Source organism: Salmo salar, chromosome 03 (assembly GCF_965601325.2).
Source record: "Salmo salar chromosome 03, fSalSal1, whole genome shotgun sequence".
In the NCBI taxonomy this organism is placed as follows: Eukaryota; Metazoa; Chordata; class Actinopteri; order Salmoniformes; family Salmonidae; genus Salmo; species Salmo salar.
In genome coordinates, this window is record NC_138293.1 from 3,470,002 (window position 1) to 3,494,444 (window position 24,443).

General features: G+C 42.8%; 1 protein-coding gene across 8 annotated transcripts in view; it reads left to right on the plus strand.

The window, feature by feature from the left end:
• LOC106596333 (zinc finger FYVE domain-containing protein 9) overlaps positions 1–24,443 on the plus strand; it is an 86,979-nt gene that overhangs the window by 15,561 nt on the left and 46,975 nt on the right. For 2 of the 8 annotated variants that reach the window (XM_082973183.1, XM_082973184.1), the window contains exons 1-3: positions 7,424–7,693; positions 22,503–22,604; positions 22,777–22,882. In XM_082973183.1, coding sequence (XP_082829309.1) covers positions 22,813–22,882 — 70 coding nt within the window. In that variant the 5' untranslated portion in view covers positions 7,424–7,693; positions 22,503–22,604; positions 22,777–22,812. Of the gene's footprint in view, positions 1–3,315; positions 3,464–7,422; positions 7,694–22,502; positions 22,605–22,776; positions 22,883–24,443 lie in introns of those variants that run through there. The other 6 variants (XM_082973181.1, XM_082973187.1, XM_082973186.1 and 3 more) reach the window with 4 other exon arrangements.

Below are 24,443 nucleotides of genomic sequence, written 5' to 3' on the forward strand. Positions count from 1 at the left end.
CCTTTGTTCAGGGACACATTATTCCATTTCTGTTAGTCACATGTCTGTGGAACTTGTTCAGTTTATGTCTCAGTTGTTTAATCTTGTTAAGTTCATACAAATATTTACACACGTTAAGTTTTCTGAAAATAAACGCAGTTGACAGTGAGAGGACGTTTCTTTTTTTCGCCGAGTTTATGTGCGTTATTTCTATTCTCGTTAAGTTTAGTTTTTGCGTCTTTTACTTTGGGTTTTGTACAGCAGCTTCAAACACCTGAAAAATACAATATATGGGGTTATTGAAAAGACAGATGGTACAATGATTCTCTACGCTACACGTTTCTTATTTTGTCCAAAACTGAATATAAGGGAACTATTAGCATTTTAGCAACCGGGAAATGGCGGCGTGATTCCTGCATATTGCACCTTTTTATTTTATTTTTTATTTTATTGAAAATATAATTTAAAGTTACAAGTCCAGACTAGAGCCTCAATGTGTGGCTTGGACTAGGTTGGGAATAGAGGTCCGTATTCAGTCACAGACCATGTATGTATATATATATATATATATATATATATATATATAGGCTATTTTATTCCCCAAGGTCCAACAGGATAGATCATATCACTGCATGGTTACATAGCAATATATTTTAAATAGGGCTTTTACATTGGCTATCGGTGACGTTTCATGGTCATGAACACGATGGTGAAGTCCCGAAAGGCACCATAGTCCCTATATAGGGCACTACTAACGACCGGTGGGAATATAGGGCACTGCTAACGACCGGCGGTGTATATAGGGCACTGCTAACGACCGGCGGTGTATATAGGGCACTGCTAACGACCGGCGGTGAATATAGGGCACTGCTAACGACCGGCGGTGTATATAGGGCACTGCTAACGACCGGCGGTGTATATAGGGCACTGCTAACGACCGGCGGTGTATATAGGGCACTGCTAACGACCGGCGGTGTATATAGGGCACTGCTAACGACCGGCGGTGTATATAGGGCACTGCTAACGACCGGCGGTGTATATAGGGCACTGCTAACGACCGGCGGTGTATATAGGGCACTGCTAACGACCGGCGGTGTATATAGGGCACTGCTAACGACCGGCGGTGTATATAGGGCACTGCTAACGACCGGCGGTGTATATAGGGCACTGCTAACGACCGGCGGTGTATATCGGGCACTGCTAACGACCGGCGGTGTATATAGGGCACTGCTAACGACCGGCGGTGTATATAGGGCACTGCTAACGACCGGCGGTATATAGGGCACTGCTAACGACCGGCGGTGTATATAGGGCACTGCTAACGACCGGCGGTGTATATAGGGCACTGCTAACGACCGGCGGTGTATATAGGGCACTGCTAACGACCGGCGGTGTATATAGGGCACTGCTAACGACCGGCGGTTTCTCTTGTGCATTGTATAGGGAATATGGTGTGATTTCTGACTCGGACAAGGCCCTGCATTGAGTTGCATTTTCTTATTTTTATTTATTTTTTATTTCACCTTTGTTTAACCAGGTAGGCCAGTTGAGAACAAGTTCTCATTTACAACCTGGCCAAGATAAAGCAAAGCAGTGCGACAAAAACAACAACACAGAGTTACACATAAACAAACGTACAGTTATTAACACAAAAGAAAATAAAAATATAAAAATCTACGTACATTGTGTGCAAATGTAGAAGAGTAGGGAGGTAGGCAATAAATAATTACAATTTAGCATTAACACTGGAGTGATAGATGTGCAGATGAGGTGCAAGTAGAGATACTGGGGTGCAAAAGAGCAAGAGGGTAAGTAATATGGGGATGAGGTAGTTGGGTGGGCTATTTACAGATTTGCTGTGTACAGGTACAGTGATTGGTAAGCTGCTCTGACAGCTGATGCTTAAAGTTAGAGAGGGAGATATAAGACTCCAGCTTCAGTGATTTTTGCAATTCGTTCCGGTTATTGGCAGCAGAGAACTGGAAGGAAAGGCGGCCAAAGGAGGAGTTGGCTTTGGGGATGACCAGTGAGATATACCTGCTGGAGCGCGTGCTACGGGTAGGTGTTGCTATGGTGACCAGTGAGCTGAGATAAGGTGGGGCTTTACCTAGCAAAGACTTATAGATGACCTGGAGCCAGTGGGTTTGGTGACGAATATGTAGTGAGGGCCAGCCAACGAGCGCATACAGGTTGCAGTGGTGGGTAGTATATGGGGCTTTGGTGACAAAACTGATGGCACTGTGATAGACTACATCCAATTTCCCGAGTAGAGTGTTGGAGGCTATTTTGTAAATTACATCGCCGAAGTCGAGGATCAGTAGGATGGTCAGTTTTACGAGGGTACGTTTGGCAGCATGAGTGAAGGAGGCTTTGTTTGTGAAATAGGAAGCCAATTCTAGATTTAATATTGGATTGGAGATGCTTAATGTGAGTGTGGAAGGAGAGTTTACAGTCTAACCAGACACCTAGGTATTTGTAGTTGTCCACATATTCTAAGTCAGAACCGTCCAGAGTAGTGATGCTAGTCGGGCGGGAGGGTGCGGGCAGCGATCGGTTGAAGACGATGCACTTAGTTTAACGATATGATATAGGGGTGATGTGTACCCCGCTCTGCTTTTGCCTGGAAAAGGCATCTTACAAGGTTATTAAATAAATGCTATTTTCGCTGAACGGTGGAGCTAATTGTAAAGGTGTCCGCGTCACAGGAGGCTGGTAAGGGGAGGATGGCTGGAATGGAACGGTATCGAACACATTACCATTCCAGCCATTACTAGACGCACATCCTCCCCACTTTAGGTGCCACCAGCCGCCTGTGGTCTGCATACATAGTTAGAATTTTAAAAAAATTTTTTTTTTTTTTAAAGCAGCAATATCCCTGATGAGACACCGTAGCAATAAGTACACAATGGTTTGAATTAATCCAAAATAACCAAGGGGCCAGTGTTCCTGTCTAGAGGCACTGTTTCGACTGCTCCTGTAATTTTGCTGACACCCAACCCAGAAAGACAATTTCCATACACGGCCACATTGAAAGTCAGATAAGAAAATTCCTAGTAAAACGCTTTAGTCGTCACTTTTGTGCACAAAACATTCATTGAAATATAAAAATAATTGTCACTAAGGACATTTTGTTATCACTCGCATGCAAAGATATTGGCTGTGTTCTCGTGCATCAAAACTGTGATGTTTCATGGGTAAATTGTGACCGGCTGACTGATCTACAAATAATACTGAGTAGTTATTAATGATGCAAGATGATTTGTAGATTAGTTAGTCTCCCCTTTAAAAATCGGCCATTAAAATGTTAGCGCTAGTACGCATGTGCTGTTGGTGTATACATGTTTTTTTTTTTTTAACAGTCTACGGTATAAAGAAATATATAACTAATCCAAGACAGTTCATCTGTGTCGTTTACGGTGGGAGCAAATGAAGCATAGTGGGCAGAAAAAGCAAGGAAGTAGGCAAAGCCAAGCACGACCTATAGGTGCGTTGTTGCATGTATTTGCATATTTCCCTTCCTATTTCAGGTGCGTGTGTGCACTAACTCAATTCAACTTTGTACTCCTGAACAACGCAATTAAAAAAAAAAAAAAAGTCTATAAAACTTAGTGCACTGTATTCGTAACAGATTCTATTTTTGGTATTTTATTTTTATTGATATCAGATGTTTCATCGATGAGAAGATTTGCAGAACGTCTGCCCTGTTTCACCTCGTTCCACTATCCGCCAATGGACTTACTCTCACTGCCATATGTTCTGAACGGAGGGCAGCACGATCGAGTCCCCCTAGAAAGATGATCATTTTACGTACTTTTTATTTGAATATTGTAATTGGAATTACTCAATAGTCTACATAACTTAAATTGGTCTATTGTGGAGGGAAACGGGTTTAATTTAGTGACAGCCCCTCCATTCACTGCAATGCAATGCAATGCAACCACATATTAATTACATATTGGCTTGTAGAGAAAAAACGTTCCGTTGCCGATGTCACAGTGGGTTTGAGAGAGTACTCAGTAAGGTCTGTTGAATCTATGTGGTGTTATTTCATGGAGGACTGAGGTCTAAATACCCAGCAACACCATCCACACTCAACTCTCAAAAAAAACTACTAATAATTGCTACTTGGCCCCTCCATTAGGGCAAGGCAAGAGTGCATGGAAGTCTAGTATGGAATTGTATTTTATTACACACTGGAAATAAACAGGGAAAGATTTTGTAAAAAAAGTAAGTCTCACTCCAGTCTCCTTTTGACCTCAGTTTTTCAACACAAACAACAGTCAATTCATTTTTGTTCTATTGGAATGAATATAACATGCAGGATTCCATTCATATGTTTAAGAAAGGCTGAGTAGTCAACCATTCAGAACATAATTTGGTTAGTAGAGATCCTACACTCGTTGGAGAGAAACAAGGGTTCCCAAAGGGTTTTATGGCTGTCACCATAGAAGAACCCATTTTGGTTCTTGGCAATGTTCCCTCTGAACGGCGCTCATGCTGCCCAGTAACCCCCCTGGGGGACTGCCAAGCAGCTGCTTTGCGACTGCCATGCAGAAGAAATATGAGCCCACAGAGAGAAGCAAAATATTGAACTTAACTTTCTAGTTTTCCCCTGTTAAACGCTATCAACGTTTCCCTTTACTGTGGCAATTGTGATCGAATCAACGCAATATTAGCCACTTTCATTGCAACATACCAAAACGAACTATGTACAGTTGAAGTCGGGAGTTTACATACACCTTAGCCAAATACATTTAAACTCAGTTTTTCACAATTCCTGACATTTAATCTGAGTAAGAAAAATCCCTGTCTTAGGTCAGTTAGAATACTAGTAGAGAGAATTTTTTTTTTATTTCAGCTTTTATTTCTTTCATCACATTCCCAGTGGGTCAGAAGTTTACATTCACTCAATTAGTATTTGGTAGCATTGCCTTTAAATTGTTTAGCTTGGGTCAAATGTTTCGGGTAGCCTTCCACAAGCTTCCCACAATAAGTTGGGTGAATTTTGGCCCATTCCTCCTGACAGAGGAACTGAGTCAGGTTTGTAGGCCTCCTTGCTCGCACACGCTTTTTCAGTTCTGTCTACAAATATTCTATGGGATTAAGGTCAGTGCTTTCTGATGGCCACTCCAATACCTTGACTTTGTTGTCCTTAAGCCATTTTGCCACAGCTTTGGAAGTATGCTTGGGGTCATTGTCCATTTGGAAGACCCATTTGCGACCAAGCTTTAACTTCCTGCCTGATGTCTTGAGATGTTGCTTCAATATAGTCACATCATTTTCCTGCCTCATGATGCCATCTATTTTGTGAAGTAGACCAGTCCCTCCTGCAGCAAAGCACCCCCACAACATGATGCTGCCACCCCCGTGATTCACGGTTGGGATGGTGTTCTTCGGCTTGCAAGCCTCCCCATTTTTCCTCCAAACATAACGATGGTCATTATGACCAAACAGTTCTATTTTTGTTTTATCAGACCAGAGGACATTTCTCCAAAAAGTATGATCTTTGTCCCCATGTGCAGTTGCAAACGGTAGTCTGTCTTTTTTATGGTGGTTTTGGAGCAGTGGCTTCTTCCTTGCTGAGCGGCCTTTCAGGTTATGTCGATATAGGACTCGTTTTACTGTGGATATTGATACTTTTGTACCTGTTTCCTCCAGCATCTTCACAGGGTCCTTTGATTTGCACTTTTCACACCAAAGTACGTTCATCTCTAGGAGACAGAACGCGTCTCCTTCCTGAGCGATATGATGACTGTGTAGTCCCATGGTGTTTATACTTACGTACTATTGTTTGTACAGATGAACGTGGTACCTTCAGGCGTTTGGAAATTGCGCCCAAGGATGAACCAGACTTGAACCAGACCAGGCTGATTTCTTTTGATTTTCCCATGATATCAAGCAAAGAGGCACTCAGTTTGAAGTTAGGCCTTGAAATACATCCACAGGTACACCTCCAATTGACTCAAATGATGTCAATTAGCCTATCAGAAGCTTCTAAAGCCATGATATCATTTCCTGGAATTTTCCAAGCTGTTTAAAGGCACAGTCAACTTAGTGTATGTAAACTTCTGACCCACTGGAATTGTGATACAGTGAATTATAAGTGAAATAATCTGTCTGTTAACAATTGTTGGAAAAATGACTTGTCATGCACAAAGTAGATGTCTTAACCGACTTGCCAAAACTATAGTTTGTTAACAAGAAATGTGTGGAGTGGTTAAAAAACCTAAGTGTATGTAAACTTCCGACTTCCGACTGTGTGAGATTGTGTTGTAGGCAGAACACATTGGAGTAGAATTCTATTGCATTGACACACAACTAGCCCTTACTAACCAATCAGAGCTGCAATAGGCCTATATGCAAATAGACCATTGCCATATATGAATCTGTGCCATTTTTTTTTTTAACTGGACCTTGTTTACAGTATGAGCGGTCGTGAGTAGATGAGCTTGTTTTGAGATCAAAGAGAGAGCTGCGTGTACTGTAGCCACGTGTGCACATTTTGTTCATATCCTTTGCTAGTTAACAAGTTATTGGCCCAGTTATATATATATATATATATATAATTTGTAGTCAACAATGGGGGAGTAATTGCTTCCTACAAGAGCACAAAACGTGTACATTTCTAGACATCTTTGAAAGGCCAGTCAGGTAAAGAGATGATTTTTTTGTCTTAAAAGGGGCAGCGTTCTCCGTAATAATGGTAAGGAAATAATAATTAATTTTATTTTGTAAAGTGTTTAATACATCAAACAACACCATTTTCAGCCACCTTGTCTGAAGGACAAGTGGATGAACAGGTTAATGTCAAGTCCTGCATGTCTCATGGAATGTAGGCCTATATTGAACACCACACATTGGCTGCTGCTGTAGGCTGAATGATAGAACAGCTATTTCCATGTTAAAATATTATGGATGCATTTTCTTCATTGCTTTTGATGGTCCGCGACTCTGGTAGGCCAAGGTTATGATTAAATAGCCACAATAGCCTACTTGGCCACTGTTAAAACTGTAACTTATAGTGGGTACAGCCTCACTGTTAACAGTAAATGCCACTGGAAGTTGCACAGAATTTTCACAACATTCAAGTTTGTTCTCAGCAGACTTTAAATTTGCTCAGTGGTGAAAACATAGAGGGAACATTGGTTCCAGGTCAAACTTTTGGGGGTTTTAGGTAGAACCCGTTTGGGTTCCATGTAAGGAAAAAGGTTCTACCTGGAAGAACAAAAGGTTATCTTATGGGGACAGCCAAAGAACCTCAAATTCCTTCTTACATTTGCTTATAAACACAATAAATAAAAAAATCGACACTGATTTTAAAATGGTATATTTTTATTTATTTAGTTATTCACCTTGCAACGTGTTGAAAATGTGGGCTTTTATTTTTGAAGTTTTTTTCTTCATTATCATTGGAAAGTGACGTCGTTGTAAAGTGACGCTAACAGGAATGGTAGTGAGACGTCACACAACTATTTTACTCTCCTCACTTCAGCTGTTCCAGGTCTGGTGACAACTCCACTCTATGTGCTGGGTTTACCTACACGGGGAGACGTGGAAAATACAACCGAAAGGCGTTTGTTATTAGACCTGTGTCTCTCTGTGTGTGTGTGTGTGTGTGTGTGTGTGTGTGTGTGTGTGTGAGAGAGAGAGAGAGAATGACCGGTATAAACGGAAGGATCTCATGGCATTACCTGTGAAGATGGGAATTCCACCAGTGAGTATAATAGTATAAGTCGCTAATACGGTCAGTGATCTTAGCTCTGATGGTAGACACTGCGTTGGGTTCTGCTGGATTCTACTGGGTTCTGTGGTGTAGAACATTCATCCCATTCTGAAAAGTCATTCTAACACGGACATTATAATGATTATCTCATTGGTTTGGCTAAGCCATAAAAACAACATTAGCCAGCAAGCTAACTAACGGGAAATAGCTGTAACTAATATGTCGCTGGTGGTAGACATTTAGTTTCGGGTGTCAGCTAACATTAAATAATAAAATAATAATTTTAAAAAACAACAATCGTTACCGCAGGCTTGTAGCCGTCCTTTATAACGACATGTCTGTCCGTGACTGAAACAACACTGTGTAGAAGTAGCTGCTACAAGCTATCCGCTGTCCTAAAACATCTACTTGTCAACATTACACACACACTGTTGCCTCTATTTTATAATAATGTAGCCTGCACATGATAGACTGTAACTTCTGTGCAGTCTGACGAAGTGTATTTTGTATTGCATTTAGTCTGAAGCTATTGGCACCGCAGAAACTAATGCTGATAGTACAGTAACTCATAACTCATTGCTTTATCCCCTATTGACTAACTAGTTTAACGTTAGTGTCTTCTGGTCAAGGGAAGCTCGTTTTTCAACATTAAACCACATGCTGGCTGTACAGTTTTGGAAACATAAGTAACAGTATGATTTTATGCCCCTTAACTTTTCATAATGTTTCGAAAAACCGGTTTGAAAGCAATGATTTGACTTTTCTAAACGTTAAAACAAAGGGTTGGAATTGTAGTTGCACATGGAGCCAACCATTGGGTGAATGTAGCTGCTTGAAAATACTGACAGAGAAGAAGGGTTTTGAAGAGCTAAGCAACCCATACTTCCTGACCACACGTTAACCATAAACCACCAACAAACAGGTAACGAGATGGCACTTATTTTCTTTAACCTTTTATTTAACTAGGCAAGTCAGTTAAGAACAAATTCTTATTTACAATGACGGCCTAACGGGGAACAGTGGGTTAAATGCCTTGTTCAGGGGGGCAGAACGACAGAATTGCTACCTTGTCAGCTCGGGTATTCAATCGAGCAACCTTTCGGTTACTGGCCCAACGCTCTAACACACTAGGCTACCCTGCCGCCCCACTTTAATAATAGCTATGTTATTGTGTATTATAAACTGGATGGTTCGAGCCCTGAATGCTGATTGGCTGACAGCCGTGGTATATCAGATCGTATACTATGGGTATGACAAAACATTTTTACTGCTCTAATTATGTTGGTAACCAGTTTATAATAGCAATAAGACACCTCGGGGGGTTTGTGGTATATGGCCAATATACCACGGCTAAGGGCTGTGTTCAGGCACTCCGCGTTGCCGTCGTGCTTAAGAACAGCCCTTAGCCGTGGTATATTGGCCATATACCACACCCCCTCGTGCCTTATTGGTTAATTATCTCATGTGATGACTTTATTGTTTAAAGGTACTGCATGTGAATTAGCAGATACTATTATTTCATGTAGCTACTGAAACGCAGCTGCTGTTATCAGGTTGATGTGTAGCTACTGAAACACAGCTGCTGTTATCAGGTTGATGTGTAGCTACTGAAACACAGCTGTTGTTATCAGGTTGATGTGTAGCTACTGAAACGCAGCTGTTGTTATCAGGTTGATGTGTAGCTACTGAAACGCAGCTGTTGTTATCAGGTTGATGTGTAGCTACTGAAACGCAGCTGTTGTTATCAGGTTGATGTGTAGCTACTGAAACGCAGCTGTTGTTATCAGGTTGATGTGTAGCTACTGAAACGCAGCTGCTGTTATCAGGTTGATGTGTAGCTACTGAAACGCAGCTGTTGTTATCAGGTTGATGTGTAGCTACTGAAACGCAGCTGTTGTTATCAGGTTGATGTGTAGCTACTGAAACGCAGCTGCTGTTATCAGGTTGATGTGTAGCTACTGAAACGCAGCTGTTGTTATCAGGTTGATGTGTAGCTACTGAAACGCAGCTGCTGTTATCAGGTTGATGTGTAGCTACTGAAACGCAGCTGCTGTTATCAGGTTGATGTGTAGCTACTGAAACGCAGCTGCTGTTATCAGGTTGATGTGTAGCTACTGAAACACAGCTGCTGTTATCAGGTTGATGTGTAGCTACTGAAACACAGCTGCTGTTATCAGGTTGATGTGTAGCTACTGAAACACAGCTGTTGTTATCAGGTTGATGTGTAGCTACTGAAACACAGCTGCTGTTATCAGGTTGATGTGTAGCTACTGAAACACAGCTGCTGTTATCAGGTTGATGTGTAGCTACTGAAACACAGCTGTTGTTATCAGGTTGATGTGTAGCTACTGAAACACAGCTGTTGTTATCAGGTTGATGTGTAGCTACTGAAACACAGCTGTTGTTATCAGGTTGATGTGTAGCTACTGAAACACAGCTGTTGTTATCAGGTTGATGTGTAGCTACTGAAACACAGCTGCTGTTATCAGGTTGATGTGTAGCTACTGAAACACAGCTGCTGTTATCAGGTTGATGTGTAGCTACTGAAACACAGCTGTTGTTATCAGGTTGATGTGTAGCTACTGAAACGCAGCTGCTGTTATCAGGTTGATGTGTAGCTACTGAAACACAGCTGTTGTTATCAGGTTGATGTGTAGCTACTGAAACACAGCTGTTGTTATCAGGTTGATGTGTAGCTACTGAAACACAGCTGTTGTTATCAGGTTGATGTGTAGCTACTGAAACACAGCTGTTGTTATCAGGTTGATGTGTAGCTACTGAAACACAGCTGTTGTTATCAGGTTGATGTGTAGCTAGGTTTATGTGTCAGGCTCTTTCACTTTCTCTATCGCCAGGGGATGTATTTATCAAGCGTCTCAGAGTAGGAGTGTTGATTTTAGGGTCAGTTTACCCTTTTAGCTCACAATGTGTAAGATTACATGTCATTAAATTAGTCAAGTTTCACCTTGGCACGCCCTGGTCACGTCTGATCTGTGCCTTCTGAAAGTGTTCAGACCCCTTGACCATTTCCACATTTTGTTATGTTACAGGCGTATTCTAAAATTGATTAAATGTTTTTTCCCCCCCCCCTCAATCTACACATGACACACCATAATGATAAAGCTATAAACAGGCTTATACATTTTAGCAAATGTATTACAAATAAACTGATATTACATTTACATAAGTATTTAGACCCTTTACTCAGTACTTTGTTGAAACACCTTTGGCAGTGATTACAGCCTTGAGTCTTCTTGGGTATGACGCTACAAGCTTGTTGGCACATGTGTATTTGGGGAGTTTCTCCCATTCTTCTCTGCAGATCCTCTTAAGCTCTGTCAGGTTGGATGGGGAGTGTCATTGCACAGATATTTTCAGGTCTCTCCAGAGATATTAGATCAGGTTCAAGTCCGGGCTCTGGCTGGGCCACTCAAGGACATTCAGAGACTTGTCCCGAAGCCACTCCTGCGTTGTCTTGGCTATGTGCTTAGGGTTGTTGTCCTGTTGGAAGGTGAACCTTCACCCCAGTCTGAGGTCCTGAGCGCTCTGGAGCAGGTTTTCATCAAGGATCTCTCTGTACTTTGCTCCGATCACCTATCCCTCAATCCTGACTAGGATGCACCTGAGCCCAATTTAGAGTCTCATAGCAAAGGGTCTGAATACTTATGTAAATAAGATATGTTTTTATTTTTTATTATAGCAAAGGGTAAGTTCAGGAGTAAAAACTTGTTTAACATTATATTTGATTGTGACTGCCTGACCTCTGTACCCTACACATACAAGTATCTGTAAGGTCGACCAGTGAATTTCAAACACAGATTCAACCACAAAGACTAGGGAGGTTTTCCTTAAATCTATGGCAAGACTTGAAAATGGTTGTCTAGCAAATGATCAACAACCAATTTGACAGAGTTTGAAGAATTTTGAAAATAATATTTGGCAAATGATGCACAATTTAGGTGTGGAAAGCTCTTAGACTTACCCAGAAAGACTCACAGCTGGAATCGCTGGCAAAGGTGCTTCTTTTAGGCATTAGATGTGTGATTAGTTAGGTAAATAAGATTTCTGTATTTAATTTCAACACATTTTCTAAACATTTTCCAAACAGATTTTCAGTTTGTCATTATGGGGTATTGTGTGTGTGTGTGTGTGTGTGTGTGTATTGGTGAGATGTTTTAAAATATATTTAATCCTTTTTGAATTCAGTCTGTAACAACAAAATGTGGAATAAGTCAAGGGGTATGAATACTTTCTGAAGGTACTATCCATCTACCCAGAGATTCTAGACCCTTCAGACATGCAAACATGAAATGCTTAGGGCCAAGGGGTAGAGAGTTTGGAACACAGAGACTGAAGTCATGTCGACTGAGCCCGAGCCAGGGCCAACATGCCCCAGTATGCCAGTGCGTGCTAGCTACTTGCTTTGGTTTTTAAGGAGACTCCACAGTACTCTTTAAATGGAAGAATGATGACATTTAACTGACTCATATCGATGCCGCAGGCTGTTTTCAAAGGTAAGAGGTTAGGGTAATGTATTGGGTAATGTATTGGGTTAGGGTAATGTATTGGGTAATGTATTGGGTTAGGGTAATGTATTGGGTTAGGGTAATGTATTGGGTAATGTATTGGTTAATGTATTGGGTTAGGGTAAGGTATTGGGTTAGGGTAAGGTATTGGGTAAGGTATTGGGTTAGGGTAAGGTATTGGGTTAGGGTAAGGTATTGGGTTAGGGTAAGGTATTGGGTAAGGTATTGGGTTAGGGTAAGGTATTGGGTAAGGTATTGGGTTAGGGTAATGTATTGGGTAAGGTATTGGGTTAGGGTAATGTATTGGGTAAGGTATTGGGTTAGGGTAAGGTATTGGGTAAGGTATTGGGTTAGGGTAAGGTATTGGGTTAGGGTAAGGTATTGGGTAAGGGTAAGGTATTGGGTAAGGTATTGGGTTAGGGTAAGGTATTGGGTTAGGGTAAGGTATTGGGTTAGGGTAAGGTATTGGGTAAGGTATTGGGTTAGGGTAAGGTATTGGGTTAGGGTAAGGTATTGGGTAAGGTATTGGGTTAGGGTAAGGTATTGGGTAAGGTATTGGGTTAGGGTAAGGTATTGGGTAAGGCTAAGGTATTGGGTAAGGCTAAGGTATTGGGTAAGGTATTGGGTTAGGGTAAGGTATTGGGTAAGGTATTGGGTTAGGGTAAGGTATTGGGTTAGGGTAAGGTATTGGGTAAGGTATTGGGTTAGGGTAAGGTATTGGGTAAGGTATTGGGTTAGGGTAAGGTATTGGGTAAGGTATTGGGTTAGGGTAAGGTATTGGGTAAGGTATTGGGTTAGGGTAAGGTATTGGGTTAGGGTAAGGTATTGGGTAAGGTATTGGGTAAGGCTAAGGTATTGGGTAAGGTATTGGGTTAGGGTAAGGTATTGGGTAAGGTATTGGGTTAGGGTAAGGTATTGGGTAAGGCTAAGGTATTGGGTAAGGTATTGGGTATGTATGGGTAAGGTATTGGGTTAGGGTAAGGTATTGGGTAAGGTATTGGGTTAGGGTAAGGTATTGGGTTAGGGTAAGGTATTGGGTAAGGTATTGGGTTAGGGTAAGGTATTGGGTAAGGTATTGGGTTAGGGTAAGGTATTGGGTTAGGGTAATGTATTGGGTAAGGTATTGGGTAAGGCTAAGGTATTGGGTAAGGCTAAGGTATTGGGTAAGGTATTGGGTAAGGTATTGGGTTAGGGTAAGGTATTGGGTAAGGTATAGGGTAAGGTATTGGGTTAGGGTAAGGTATAGGGTAAGGTATTGGGTTAGGGTAAGGTATAGGGTAAGGTATTGGGTTAGGGTAAGGTATAGGGTAAGGTATTGGGTTAGGGTAAGGTATAGGGTAAGGTATTGGGTTAGGGTAAGGTATAGGGTAAGGTATTGGGTTAGGGTAAGGTATTGGGTAAGGTATTGGGTTAGGGTAAGGTATTGGGTAAGGTATTGGGTTAGGCTAAGGTATTGGGTAAGGTATTGGGTTAGGGTAAGGTATTGGGTTAGGGTAATGTATTGGGTAAGGTATTGGGTAAGGCTAAGGTATTGGGTAAGGCTAAGGTATTGGGTAAGGTATTGGGTAAGGTATTGGGTTAGGGTAAGGTATTGGGTAAGGTATAGGGTAAGGTATTGGGTTAGGGTAAGGTATAGGGTAAGGTATTGGGTTAGGGTAAGGTATAGGGTAAGGTATTGGGTTAGGGTAAGGTATAGGGTAAGGTATTGGGTTAGGGTAAGGTATAGGGTAAGGTATTGGGTTAGGGTAAGGTATAGGGTAAGGTATTGGGTTAGGGTAAGGTATTGGGTAAGGTATTGGGTTAGGGTAAGGTATTGGGTAAGGTATTGGGTTAGGCTAAGGTATTGGGTAAGGTATTGGGTTAGGGTAAGGTATTGGGTTAGGGTAATGTATTGGGTAAGGTATTGGGTAAGGCTAAGGTATTGGGTAAGGCTAAGGTATTGGGTAAGGTATTGGGTAATGTATTGGGTAAGGTATTGGGTTAGGGTAAGGTATTGGGTAAGGTATTGGGTTAGGGTAAGGTATTGGGTTAGGGTAAGGTATTGGGTAAGGTATTGGGTTAGGGTAAGGTATTGGGTAAGGTATTGGGTTAGGGTAATGTATTGGGTTAGGGTAAGGTATTGGGTAAGGTATTGGGTTAGGGTAAGGTATTGGGTTAGGGTAAGGTATTGGGTAAGGTATTGGGTTAGGGTAAGGTATTGGGTTAGGGTAAGGTATTGGGTAAGGTATTGGGTTAGGGTAAGGTATTGGGTAAGGTATTGGGTTAGGGTAAGGTATTGGGTAAGGTATTGGGTTAGGGTAAGGTATTGGGTAAGGTATTGGGTTAGGGTAAGGTATTGGGTAAGGTATTGGGTTAGGGTAAGGTATTGGGTAAGGTATTGGGTTAGGGTAAGGTATTGGGTAAGGTATTGGGTTAGGGTAAGGTATTGGGTAAGGTATTGGGTTAGGGTAAGGTATTGGGTAAGGTATTGGGTTAGGGTAAGGTATTGGGTTAGGGTAAGGTATTGGGTAAGGTATTGGGTTAGGGTAAGGTATTGGGTAAGGTATTGGGTTAGGGTAATGTATTGGGTTAGGGTAAGGTATTGGGTAAGGTATTGGGTTAGGGTAAGGTATTGGGTAAGGTATTGGGTTAGGGTAAGGTATTGGGTTAGGGTAAGGTATTGGGTAATGTATTGGGTTAGGGTAAGGTATTGGGTAAGGTATTGGGTTAGGGTAAGGTATTGGGTTAGGGTAAGGTATTGGCTAAGGTATTGGGTTAGGGTAATGTATTGGGTAAGGTATTGGGTTAGGGTAAGGTATAGGGTAAGGTATTGGGTTAGGGTAAGGTATTGGGTTAGGGTAAGGTATTGGGTTAGGGTAAGGTATAGGGTAAGGTATTGGGTTAGGGTAAGGTATTGGGTAAGGTATTGGGTAAGGCTAAGGTATTGGGTAAGGCTAAGGTATTGGGTAAGGTATTGGGTAAGGTATTGGGTAATGTATTGGGTTAGGGTAAGGTATTGGGTAAGGTATTGGGTAAGGTATTGGGTTAGGGTAATGTATAGGGTAAGGTATTGGGTTAGGGTAAGGTATTGGGTAAGGTATTGGGTTAGGGTAAGGTATTGGGTTAGGGTAAGGTATTGGGTAAGGTATTGGGTTAGGGTAAGGTATTGGGTTAGGCTAAGGTATTGGGTTAGGGTAAGGTATTGGGTAAGGTATTGGGTTAGGGTAAGGTATTGGGTTAGGGTAAGGTATTGGGTTAGGGTAATGTATTGGGTTAGGGTAATGTATTGGGTTAGGGTAAGGTATTGGGTTAGGTATTGGGTTAGGGTAAGGTATTGGGTTAGGGTAAGGTATTGTAAGAGGAGAGTAGCATAAAGATGTGTGGTTTAGGTTAGATGGGTTATACTACATACTCACCAAGGTTAGGGTTAGGTTACATGGGTTGTAGTGTCATACTACATACTCACCAGGGTTAGGGTTAGGTTAGGGTTAGGTTAGATGGGTCATACTACATACTCACCAAGGTTAGGGTTAGGTTAGGGTTAGGGTTAGGGTTAGGTTAGATGGGTCATACTACATACTCACCAAGGTTAGGGTTAGGTTAGGGTTAGGTTAGGGTTAGGTTAGATGGGTCATACTACATACTCACCAAGGTTAGGGTTAGGTTAGGGTTAGGTTAGGGTTAGGTTAGATGGGTCATACTACATACTCACCAAGGTTAGGGTTAGGTTAGATGGGTTGTAGTGTCATACTACATACTCACCAAGGTTAGGGTTAGGTTAGATGGGTTGTAGTGTCATACTACATACTCACCAAGGTTAGGGTTAGGTTAGATGGGTTGTAGTGTCATACTACATACTCACCAAGGTTAGGGTTAGGTTAGATGGGTTGTAGTGTTATACTACATACTCACCAAGGTTAGGGTTAGGTTAGGGTTAGGTTAGATGGGTTATACTACATACTCCCCAGGGTTAGGGTTAGGTTAGGGTTAGGTTAGATGGGTTATACTACATACTCACCAAGGTTAGGTTAGGGTTAGTTTAGATGGGTTATACTACATACTCACCAGGGTTAGGGTTAGGTTAGGGTTAGGTTAGGGTTAGGTTAGATGGGTTATACTACATACTCACCAAGGTTAGGGTTAGGTTAGGTGGGTTATACTACATACTCACCAAGGTTAGGTTAGGGTTAGTTTAGATGGGTTATACTACATACTCACCAAGATTAGGGTTAGGTTAGGGTTAGGTTAGGGTTAGGTTAGATGGGTCATACTACATACTCGGTTAGGTTAGGGTTAGGTTAGGGTTAGGTTAGATGGGTCATACTACATACTCACCAAGGTTAGGGTTAGGTTAGGGTTAGGTTAGATGGGTCATACTACATACTCACCAAGGTTAGGGTTAGGTTAGGGTTAGGTTAGGGTTAGGTTAGATGGGTCATACTACATACTCACCAAGGTTAGGGTTAGGTTAGGTTAGGGTTAGGTTAGGGTTAGGTTAGGGTTAGGTTAGATGGGTCATACTACATACTCACCAAGGTTAGGGTTAGGTTAGATGGGTCATACTACATACTCCCCAGGGTTAGGTTAGGGTTAGGTTAGATGGGTTGTGGTGTCATACTACATACTCACCAAGGTTAGGGTTAGGTTAGGGTTAGGTTAGGGTTAGGTTAGATGGGTCATACTACATACTCACCAAGGTTAGGGTTAGGTTAGGTTAGGGTTAGGTTAGGTTAGATGGGTTATACTACATACTCACCAAGGTTAGGGTTAGGTTAGGGTTAGGTTAGGTTAGGTTAGGGTTAGGTTAGATGGGTCATACTACATACTCACCAAGGTTAGGGTTAGGTTAGGGTTAGGTTAGGGTTAGGTTAGATGGGTCATACTACATACTCACCAAGGTTAGGGTTAGGTTAGGGTTAGGTTAGGGTTAGGTTAGATGGGTCATACTACATACTCACCAAGGTTAGGGTTAGGTTAGGTTAGGGTTAGGTTAGGGTTAGGTTAGATGGGTTATACTACATACTCACCAAGGTTAGGGTTAGGTTAGGTTAGGGTTAGGTTAGGGTTAGGTTAGATGGGTCATACTACATACTCACCAAGGTAAGGGTTAGGTTAGATGGGTCATACTACATACTCACCAAGGTTAGGGTTAGGTTAGGGTTAGGTTAGATGGGTTATACTACATACTCACCAAGGTTAGGGTTAGGTTAGGTTAGGGTTAGGTTAGGGTTAGGTTAGATGGGTCATACTACATACTCACCAAGGTTAGGGTTAGGTTAGATGGGTCATACTACATACTCACCAAGGGTACCAACTATGTAAAAAGCCTCCTGCACCTCTATTTATTTCACCTTTATTTAACCAGGTAGGCTAGTTGAGAACAAGTCCTTTATTTAACCAGGTAGGCTAGTTGAGAACAAGTCCTTTATTTAACCAGGTAGGCAAGTTGAGAACAAGTCCTTTATTTAACCAGGTGGCTAGTTGAGAACAAGTCCTTTATTTAACCAGGTAGGCTAGTTGAGAACAAGTCCTTTATTTAACCAGGTAGGCTAGTTGAGAACAAGTCCTTTATTTAACCAGGTAGACTAGTTGAGAACAAGTCCTTTATTTAACCAGGTAGGCCAGTTGAGAACAAGTCCTTTATTTAACCAGGTAGGCTAGTTGAGAACAAGTCCTTTATTTAACCAGGTAGGCTTGTTAAATGAGAACAAGTCCTCATTTACAACTGCGACCTGGCCAAGATAACGCAAAGCAGTGCGACACAACCAACAACACAGAGTTACACATGGAATAAACAAACATACAGTCAATAATACAATAGTGAAAGTCTATATACAGTGTGTGCAAATGAGGTAAGGCAATAAATAGGCCATAGTGGCAAAAATAATTACAATTTAGCAATTTAAACACTGGAGTGATAGATGTGCAGAAGATGAATGTGCAAGTAGAGAAACTGGGGTGCAAAGAAGCAAAAAAAAACTGTATGGGGATGAGGTAGTTGGATGGGCTATTTACAGATGGGCTATGTACAGCTGCAGTGATCTGTGAGCTGCTCTGACAGCTGATGCTTAAAGTTAGAGACGGAGATATGACTCCAGCTTCAGTGATCTTTGCAATTCGTTCCAGTCATTGGCAGCAGAGAACTGGAAGGAAAGGCGGCCAAAGGAGGAATTGGCTTTGGGGGTGACCAGTGAGATATACCTGCTGGAGCGCGTGCTACGGGTAGGTGTTGCTATGGTGACCAGTGAGCTGAGATAAGGCGGAGCTTTACCTAGCAAAGACTTTTTTTTATAGATGACCTGGAATCAGTGGGTTTGGTGACGAAATATGAAGCGCATTGGGCCAGCCAACGAGAGCGTTCAGGTCGTAGTGGTGGGTAAGTATATGGAGCTTTGGTGATAAAAACGGATGGCACTGTGATAGACTGCGTGTAAATACACACTGCTGTGTGAGGACAGGAGCCAGCCTGATTCAGATTTAATTACCCAGAGTCTGAATAATACATCATGCAGCTGTTGTAGACCTGTGAACTCACATTCGAGGACAACGTCGCCACTTAACATTTGGATTGTGTTAAGGTTAGTGGCGTACTGCACAGTTTGGGTGTAATTTTATGATTTGATGTCTATTGACTTTTTTGTTGTTGTAATGATTAGCAAAATTGCTTCTCTGTGACGTTTTGTAGTAGGATCCCTGAGATGACTAATGGCATTAAATGATGGGGCAGTGATTTTTTTCCGAGAACTACAGACAGGTTATGTATATTTCTGATCATGTTGGAACTTCCTGCTCTATGTTACTATGGTTGTCTTTGAATGGGATGTGGTAGTAGGTGCCATGGTTTTTCATCATCAACAGTTTCCCGTTTGTATCACGAATGGCCCACCACTCAAAGGACATCCAGCGAACTTGACACAACTGTGGGCCCAGCATCCCTGTGGAATGCTTTCGATACCTTGTAGAGTCCATGATGAATTATGGCTCAATATTAGGAAGGTGTTCCTAATATCTGGTATACTCACTGTATACGCAGTAGCAATTGAGCCCGGGGACAGGGAGTTAGTTGATGGGCAGTCGACTGTTTACACTTGGCCCAAATGGAACCCTATTCACTATATAGTGCACTACTTTAGGGTGCCATTTGGGACGAAGCCTTGATCTGGTCAAGGCTTCCTGTTCATCTTAAAAACAAGCATGTTGCCTCTTAATCAGATTTAGTCTCAGTAGTCAGGTGGAAGATGTTACTTTACATTATCACACGAGGCTGAAAGAAATGGAGTCGAGAGAGAGAGGGCTGCCGTGCTTCTAGCTCTAAGAAACATCTAAAAACAAGTATGTTGCCTCTTAAATATTAAATGCTGCCGGTTTTTTTTACGGGCTCCTAACCAATTTTTGTGTTTTCGCATTATTTGTAACTCATTTTGTACGTAATGTTTCTGCCATCGTCTTATGACTGAAAATAGCTTCTGGATATCAGGACAGCGATTACTCACTTCGAACTGGAAGAAGATATTTTCTTTAACGAGTCGGACGTGAAAGTTTTACTGCAGACATTTCCAAATCCACCAGTTTTATTTTGTATTTTTTTTAGATTTTTTTTTTTAGCAAACATTACACTCCATGTTCTCCTGTCATTTTGGCAATTTCTTTGAGAAAGCAGATCACATCCTGGTGTTTTGATATGAGGTGATATGCTAGCCTAGCTACATTCAATGCTGCTTTAATATGAGGTGATATGCTAGCCTAGCTACATTCAATGCTGCTTTAATATGAGGTGATATGCTAGCCTAGCTACATTCAATGCTGCTTTAATATGAGATGATATGCTAGCCTAGCTACATTCAATGCTGCTTTAATATGAGGTGATATGCTAGCCTAGCTACATTCAATGCTGCTTTAATATGAGATGATATGCTAGCCTAGCTACATTCAATGCTGCTTTAATATGAGGTGATATGCTAGCCTAGCTACATTCAATGCTGTTTTTTTTCTGTTATTTAGGATTAGTATTTGTACTTGTTAAGGATCCCCATTAATTCCTGCCAAGGCAGCGGCTGCTCTTCCTGGGGTTTATTATGGATCCCCATTAGTTCCTGCCAAGGCAGCAGCTACTCTTCCTGGGGTTTATTATGGATCCCCATTAGTTCCTGCCAAGGCAGCAGCTACTCTTCCTGGGGTTTATTATGGATCCCCATTAGTTCCTGCCAAGGCAGCAGCTACTCTTCCTGGGGTTTATTATGGATCCCCATTAGTTCCTGCCAAGACAGCAGCTACTCTTCCTGGGGTTTATTATGGATCCCCATTAGTTCCTGTCAAGGCAGCAGCTACTCTTCCTGGGGTTTATTATGGATCCCCATTAGTTCCTGCCAAGGCAGCAGCTACTCTTCCTGGGGTTTATTATGGATCCCCATTAGTTCCTGCCAAGGCAGCAGCTACTCTTCCTGGGGTTTATTATGGATCCACATTAGTTCCTGCCAAGGCAGCAGCTACTCTTCCTGGGGTTTATTATGGATCCCCATTAGTTCCTGCCAAGGCAGCAGCTACTCTTCCTGGGGTTTATTATGGATCCCCATTAGTTCCTGCCAAGGCAGCAGCTACTCTTCCTGGGGTTTATTATGGATCCCCATTAGTTCCTGCCAAGGCAGCAGCTACTCTTCCTGGGGTTTATTATGGATCCACATTAGTTCCTGCCAAGGCAGCAGCTACTCTTCCTGGGGTTTATTATGGATCCCCATTAGTTCCTGCCAAGGCAGCAGCTACTCTTCCTGGGGTTTATTATGGATCCACATTAGTTCCTGCCAAGGCAGCAGCTACTCTTCCTGGGGTTTATTATGGATCCACATTAGTTCCTGCCAAGGCAGCAGCTACTCTTCCTGGGGTTTATTATGGATCCCCATTAGTTCCTGCCAAGGCAGCAGCTACTCTTCCTGGGGTTTATTATGGATCCCCATTAGTTCCTGCCAAGGCAGCAGCTACTCTTCCTGGGGTTTATTATGGATCCCCATTAGTTCCTGCCAAGGCAGCAGCTACTCTTCCTGGGGTTTATTATGGATCCCCATTAGTTCCTGCCAAGGCAGCAGCTACTCTTCCTGGGGTTTATTATGGATCCCCATTAGTTCCTGCCAAGGCAGCAGATACTCTTCCTGGGGTTTATTATGGATCCCCATTAGTTCCTGCCAAGGTAGCAGCTACTCTTCCTGGGGTTTATTATGGATCCCCATTAGTTCCTGCCAAGGCAGCAGCTACTCTTCCTGGGGTTTATTATGGATCCCCATTAGTTCCTGCCAAGGCAGCAGCTACTCTTCCTGGGGTTTATTATGGATCCCCATTAGTTCCTGCCAAGGCAGCATCTACTCTTCCTGGGGTTTATTATGGATCCCCATTAGTTCCTGCCAAGGCAGCAGCTACTCTTCCTGGGGTTTATTATGGATCCCCATTAGTTCCTGCCAAGGCAGCAGCTACTCTTCCTGGGGTTTATTATGGATCCCCATTAGTTCCTGCCAAGGCAGCAGCTACTCTTCCTGGGGTTTATTATGGATCCCCATTAGTTCCTGCCAAGGCAGCAGCTACTCTTCCTGGGGTTTATTATGGATCCCCATTAGTTCCTGCCAAGGCAGCAGCTACTCTTCCTGGGGTTTATTCATTCGCATGAAGAAAAGACGGAGATATAGGGGAAGTAGGTCGGGGTGCCTTGAAAGAATCCGATGGTGAGTGTGTAACCTGCCTCTACCTTCCATACTATTAGCCAACGTGCAATCACTAGAGAATAAACTGGATGAGCTGTGATCAAGACTATCCTACCAACGGGACATTCAAAACTGTAATATCCTATGGTTCACTGAGTCGTGGCTGAACGACGACACGGATAACACACAGCTGGCTGGGTTTTCCGTGCATCGGCAAGATAGTGAGGTAGTGACGCCTCTAGCACTGAGATGCAGTGTCTTAGACCGCTGCGCCACTTGGGAGCGTAAAGCCTGGTCCTCTCCCCTCCTTTATACTATCATGACCCTGAAGTTCAAATAGTACAGTTTTTACCCTTGAGGTCCTGGTCTGCAAGAAGACTGGCCAGGTGTGTGTACTGTACTGTTCTACTCCGGTTGGTCATTGATCTTTATCCTCTATCTGACCAAGACTGCAGTCTATTCTTCTCTCTAGTCGTTTCCCTGAAGTGTACATTCATTCAGTAATAGTTTATCAGAATACACTCAACAGGTGTGGGATTGAAATGTTTAACACCAAGTTATAGGTCTATATTTGATGAGCTTGAGTGTGACAGGTTCTTGTCGTTGCAGGTATGGGCGCTTGGCGCTGGCCAGACCGAATGAGGAAGTGAGGCTGAGTGAGAAGGAGATCACAGCTACCTAGGACTGTTGTTGGAGAGGACCTCTGGACAGGTGAGGGAGTTAGGGAGGGAGATGATTGCCCGATGAGCGAGACATGGGGAGGGAGATGAAGAGATCGACAGGGCGCTAACCCAGAGGCGTTAACCCAGAGAACTACTTCCAGGGTTAGAAAATGGGTTAGTGTTACCCGGTGCTAACCCGGGTTTTAACCATATATTAACAGGTTTCTGCAGCGTGTCAGGGTGGAGGTACCTGACTCATGGAGAACTACTTCCAGGAAGAGGCCTTCAACCTGGATAAAGTGTTGGATGACTTTGAACAGAAGCAAGGTGAGTCAATTAACAAATTTAACCAATCAATCAATCAATCCATCAACCCACCAATCAAATTTGCACTTACGATGCTGTGGTTCGATTCTCTACCCTTCTCTCTATTGTATGTATGTTTTAAAAGCAGAGTAAATGTGTTTTGTTTTAGTACGCGAAGGCTGTGTTTACACAGGCAGCCCAATTCTGATCTAGAGGGAACACAGGTTATAGGATGGATAATTGGTGCCTCATGTATTTGGTTGAGGGTTGTGTGTGTGACATTCACATTGTACGTTTTGAAAATGTTGTGGAGACGGACAGTACCTCCATAGTCATCGTATACTGTGTCTGTAGGACAGTTCAGTGTGTGTGTATGGCTGGGTCTATTGGACAGTTCAGTGTGTGTGTATGGCTGGGTCTATTGGACAGTTCAGTGTGTGTGTTTGGCTGGGTCTATTGGACAGTTCAGTGTGTGTGTGTTTGGCTGGGTCTATTGGACAGTTCAGTGTGTGTGTATGGCTGGGTCTATTGGACAGTTCAGTGTGTGTGTTTGGCTGGGTCTATTGGACAGTTCAGTGTGTGTGTGTTTGGCTGGGTCTATTGGACAGTTCAGTGTGTGTGTATGGCTGGGTCTATTGGACAGTTCAGTGTGTGTGTTTGGCTGGGTCTATTGGACAGTTCAGTGTGTGTGTGTTTGGCTGGGTCTATTGGACAGTTCAGTGTGTGTGTATGGCTGGGTCTATTGGACAGTTCAGTGTGTGTGTGTTTGGCTGGGTCTATTGGACAGTTCAGTGTGTGTGTTTGGCTGGGTCTATTGGACAGTTCAGTGTGTGTTTGGCTGGGTCTATTGGACAGTTCAGTGTGTGTGTGTATGGCTGGGTCTATTGGACAGTTCAGTGTGTGTGTGTTTGGCTGGGTCTATTGGACAGTTCAGTGTGTGTGTTTGGCTGGGTCTATTGGACAGTTCAGTGTGTGTGTTTGGCTGGGTCTATTGGACAGTTCAGTGTGTGTGTTTGGCTGGGTCTATTGGACAGTTCAGTGTGTGTGTGTATGGCTGGGTCTATAGGACAGTTCAGTGTGTGTGTGTATGGCTGGGTATATTGGACAGTTCAGTGTGTGTGTGTTTGGCTGGGTCTATTGGACAGTTCAGTGTGTGTGTATGGCTGGGTCTATTGGACAGTTCAGTGTGTGTGTTTGGCTGGGTCTATTGGACAGTTCAGTGTGTGTGTATGGCTGGGTCTATTGGACAGTTCAGTGTGTGTGTATGGCTGGGTCTATTGGACAGTTCAGTGTGTGTGTTTGGCTGGGTCTATTGGACAGTTCAGTGTGTGTGTTTGGCTGGGTCTATTGGACAGTTCAGTGTGTGTGTTTGGCTGGGTCTATTGGACAGTTCAGTGTGTGTGTATGGCTGGGTCTATTGGACAGTTCAGTGTGTGTGTTTGGCTGGGTCTATTGGACAGTTCAGTGTGTGTGTGTATGGCTGGGTCTATTGGACAGTTCAGTGTGTGTGTTTGGCTGGGTCTATTGGACAGTTCAGTGTGTGTGTTTGGCTGGGTCTATAGGACAGTTCAGTGTGTGTGTT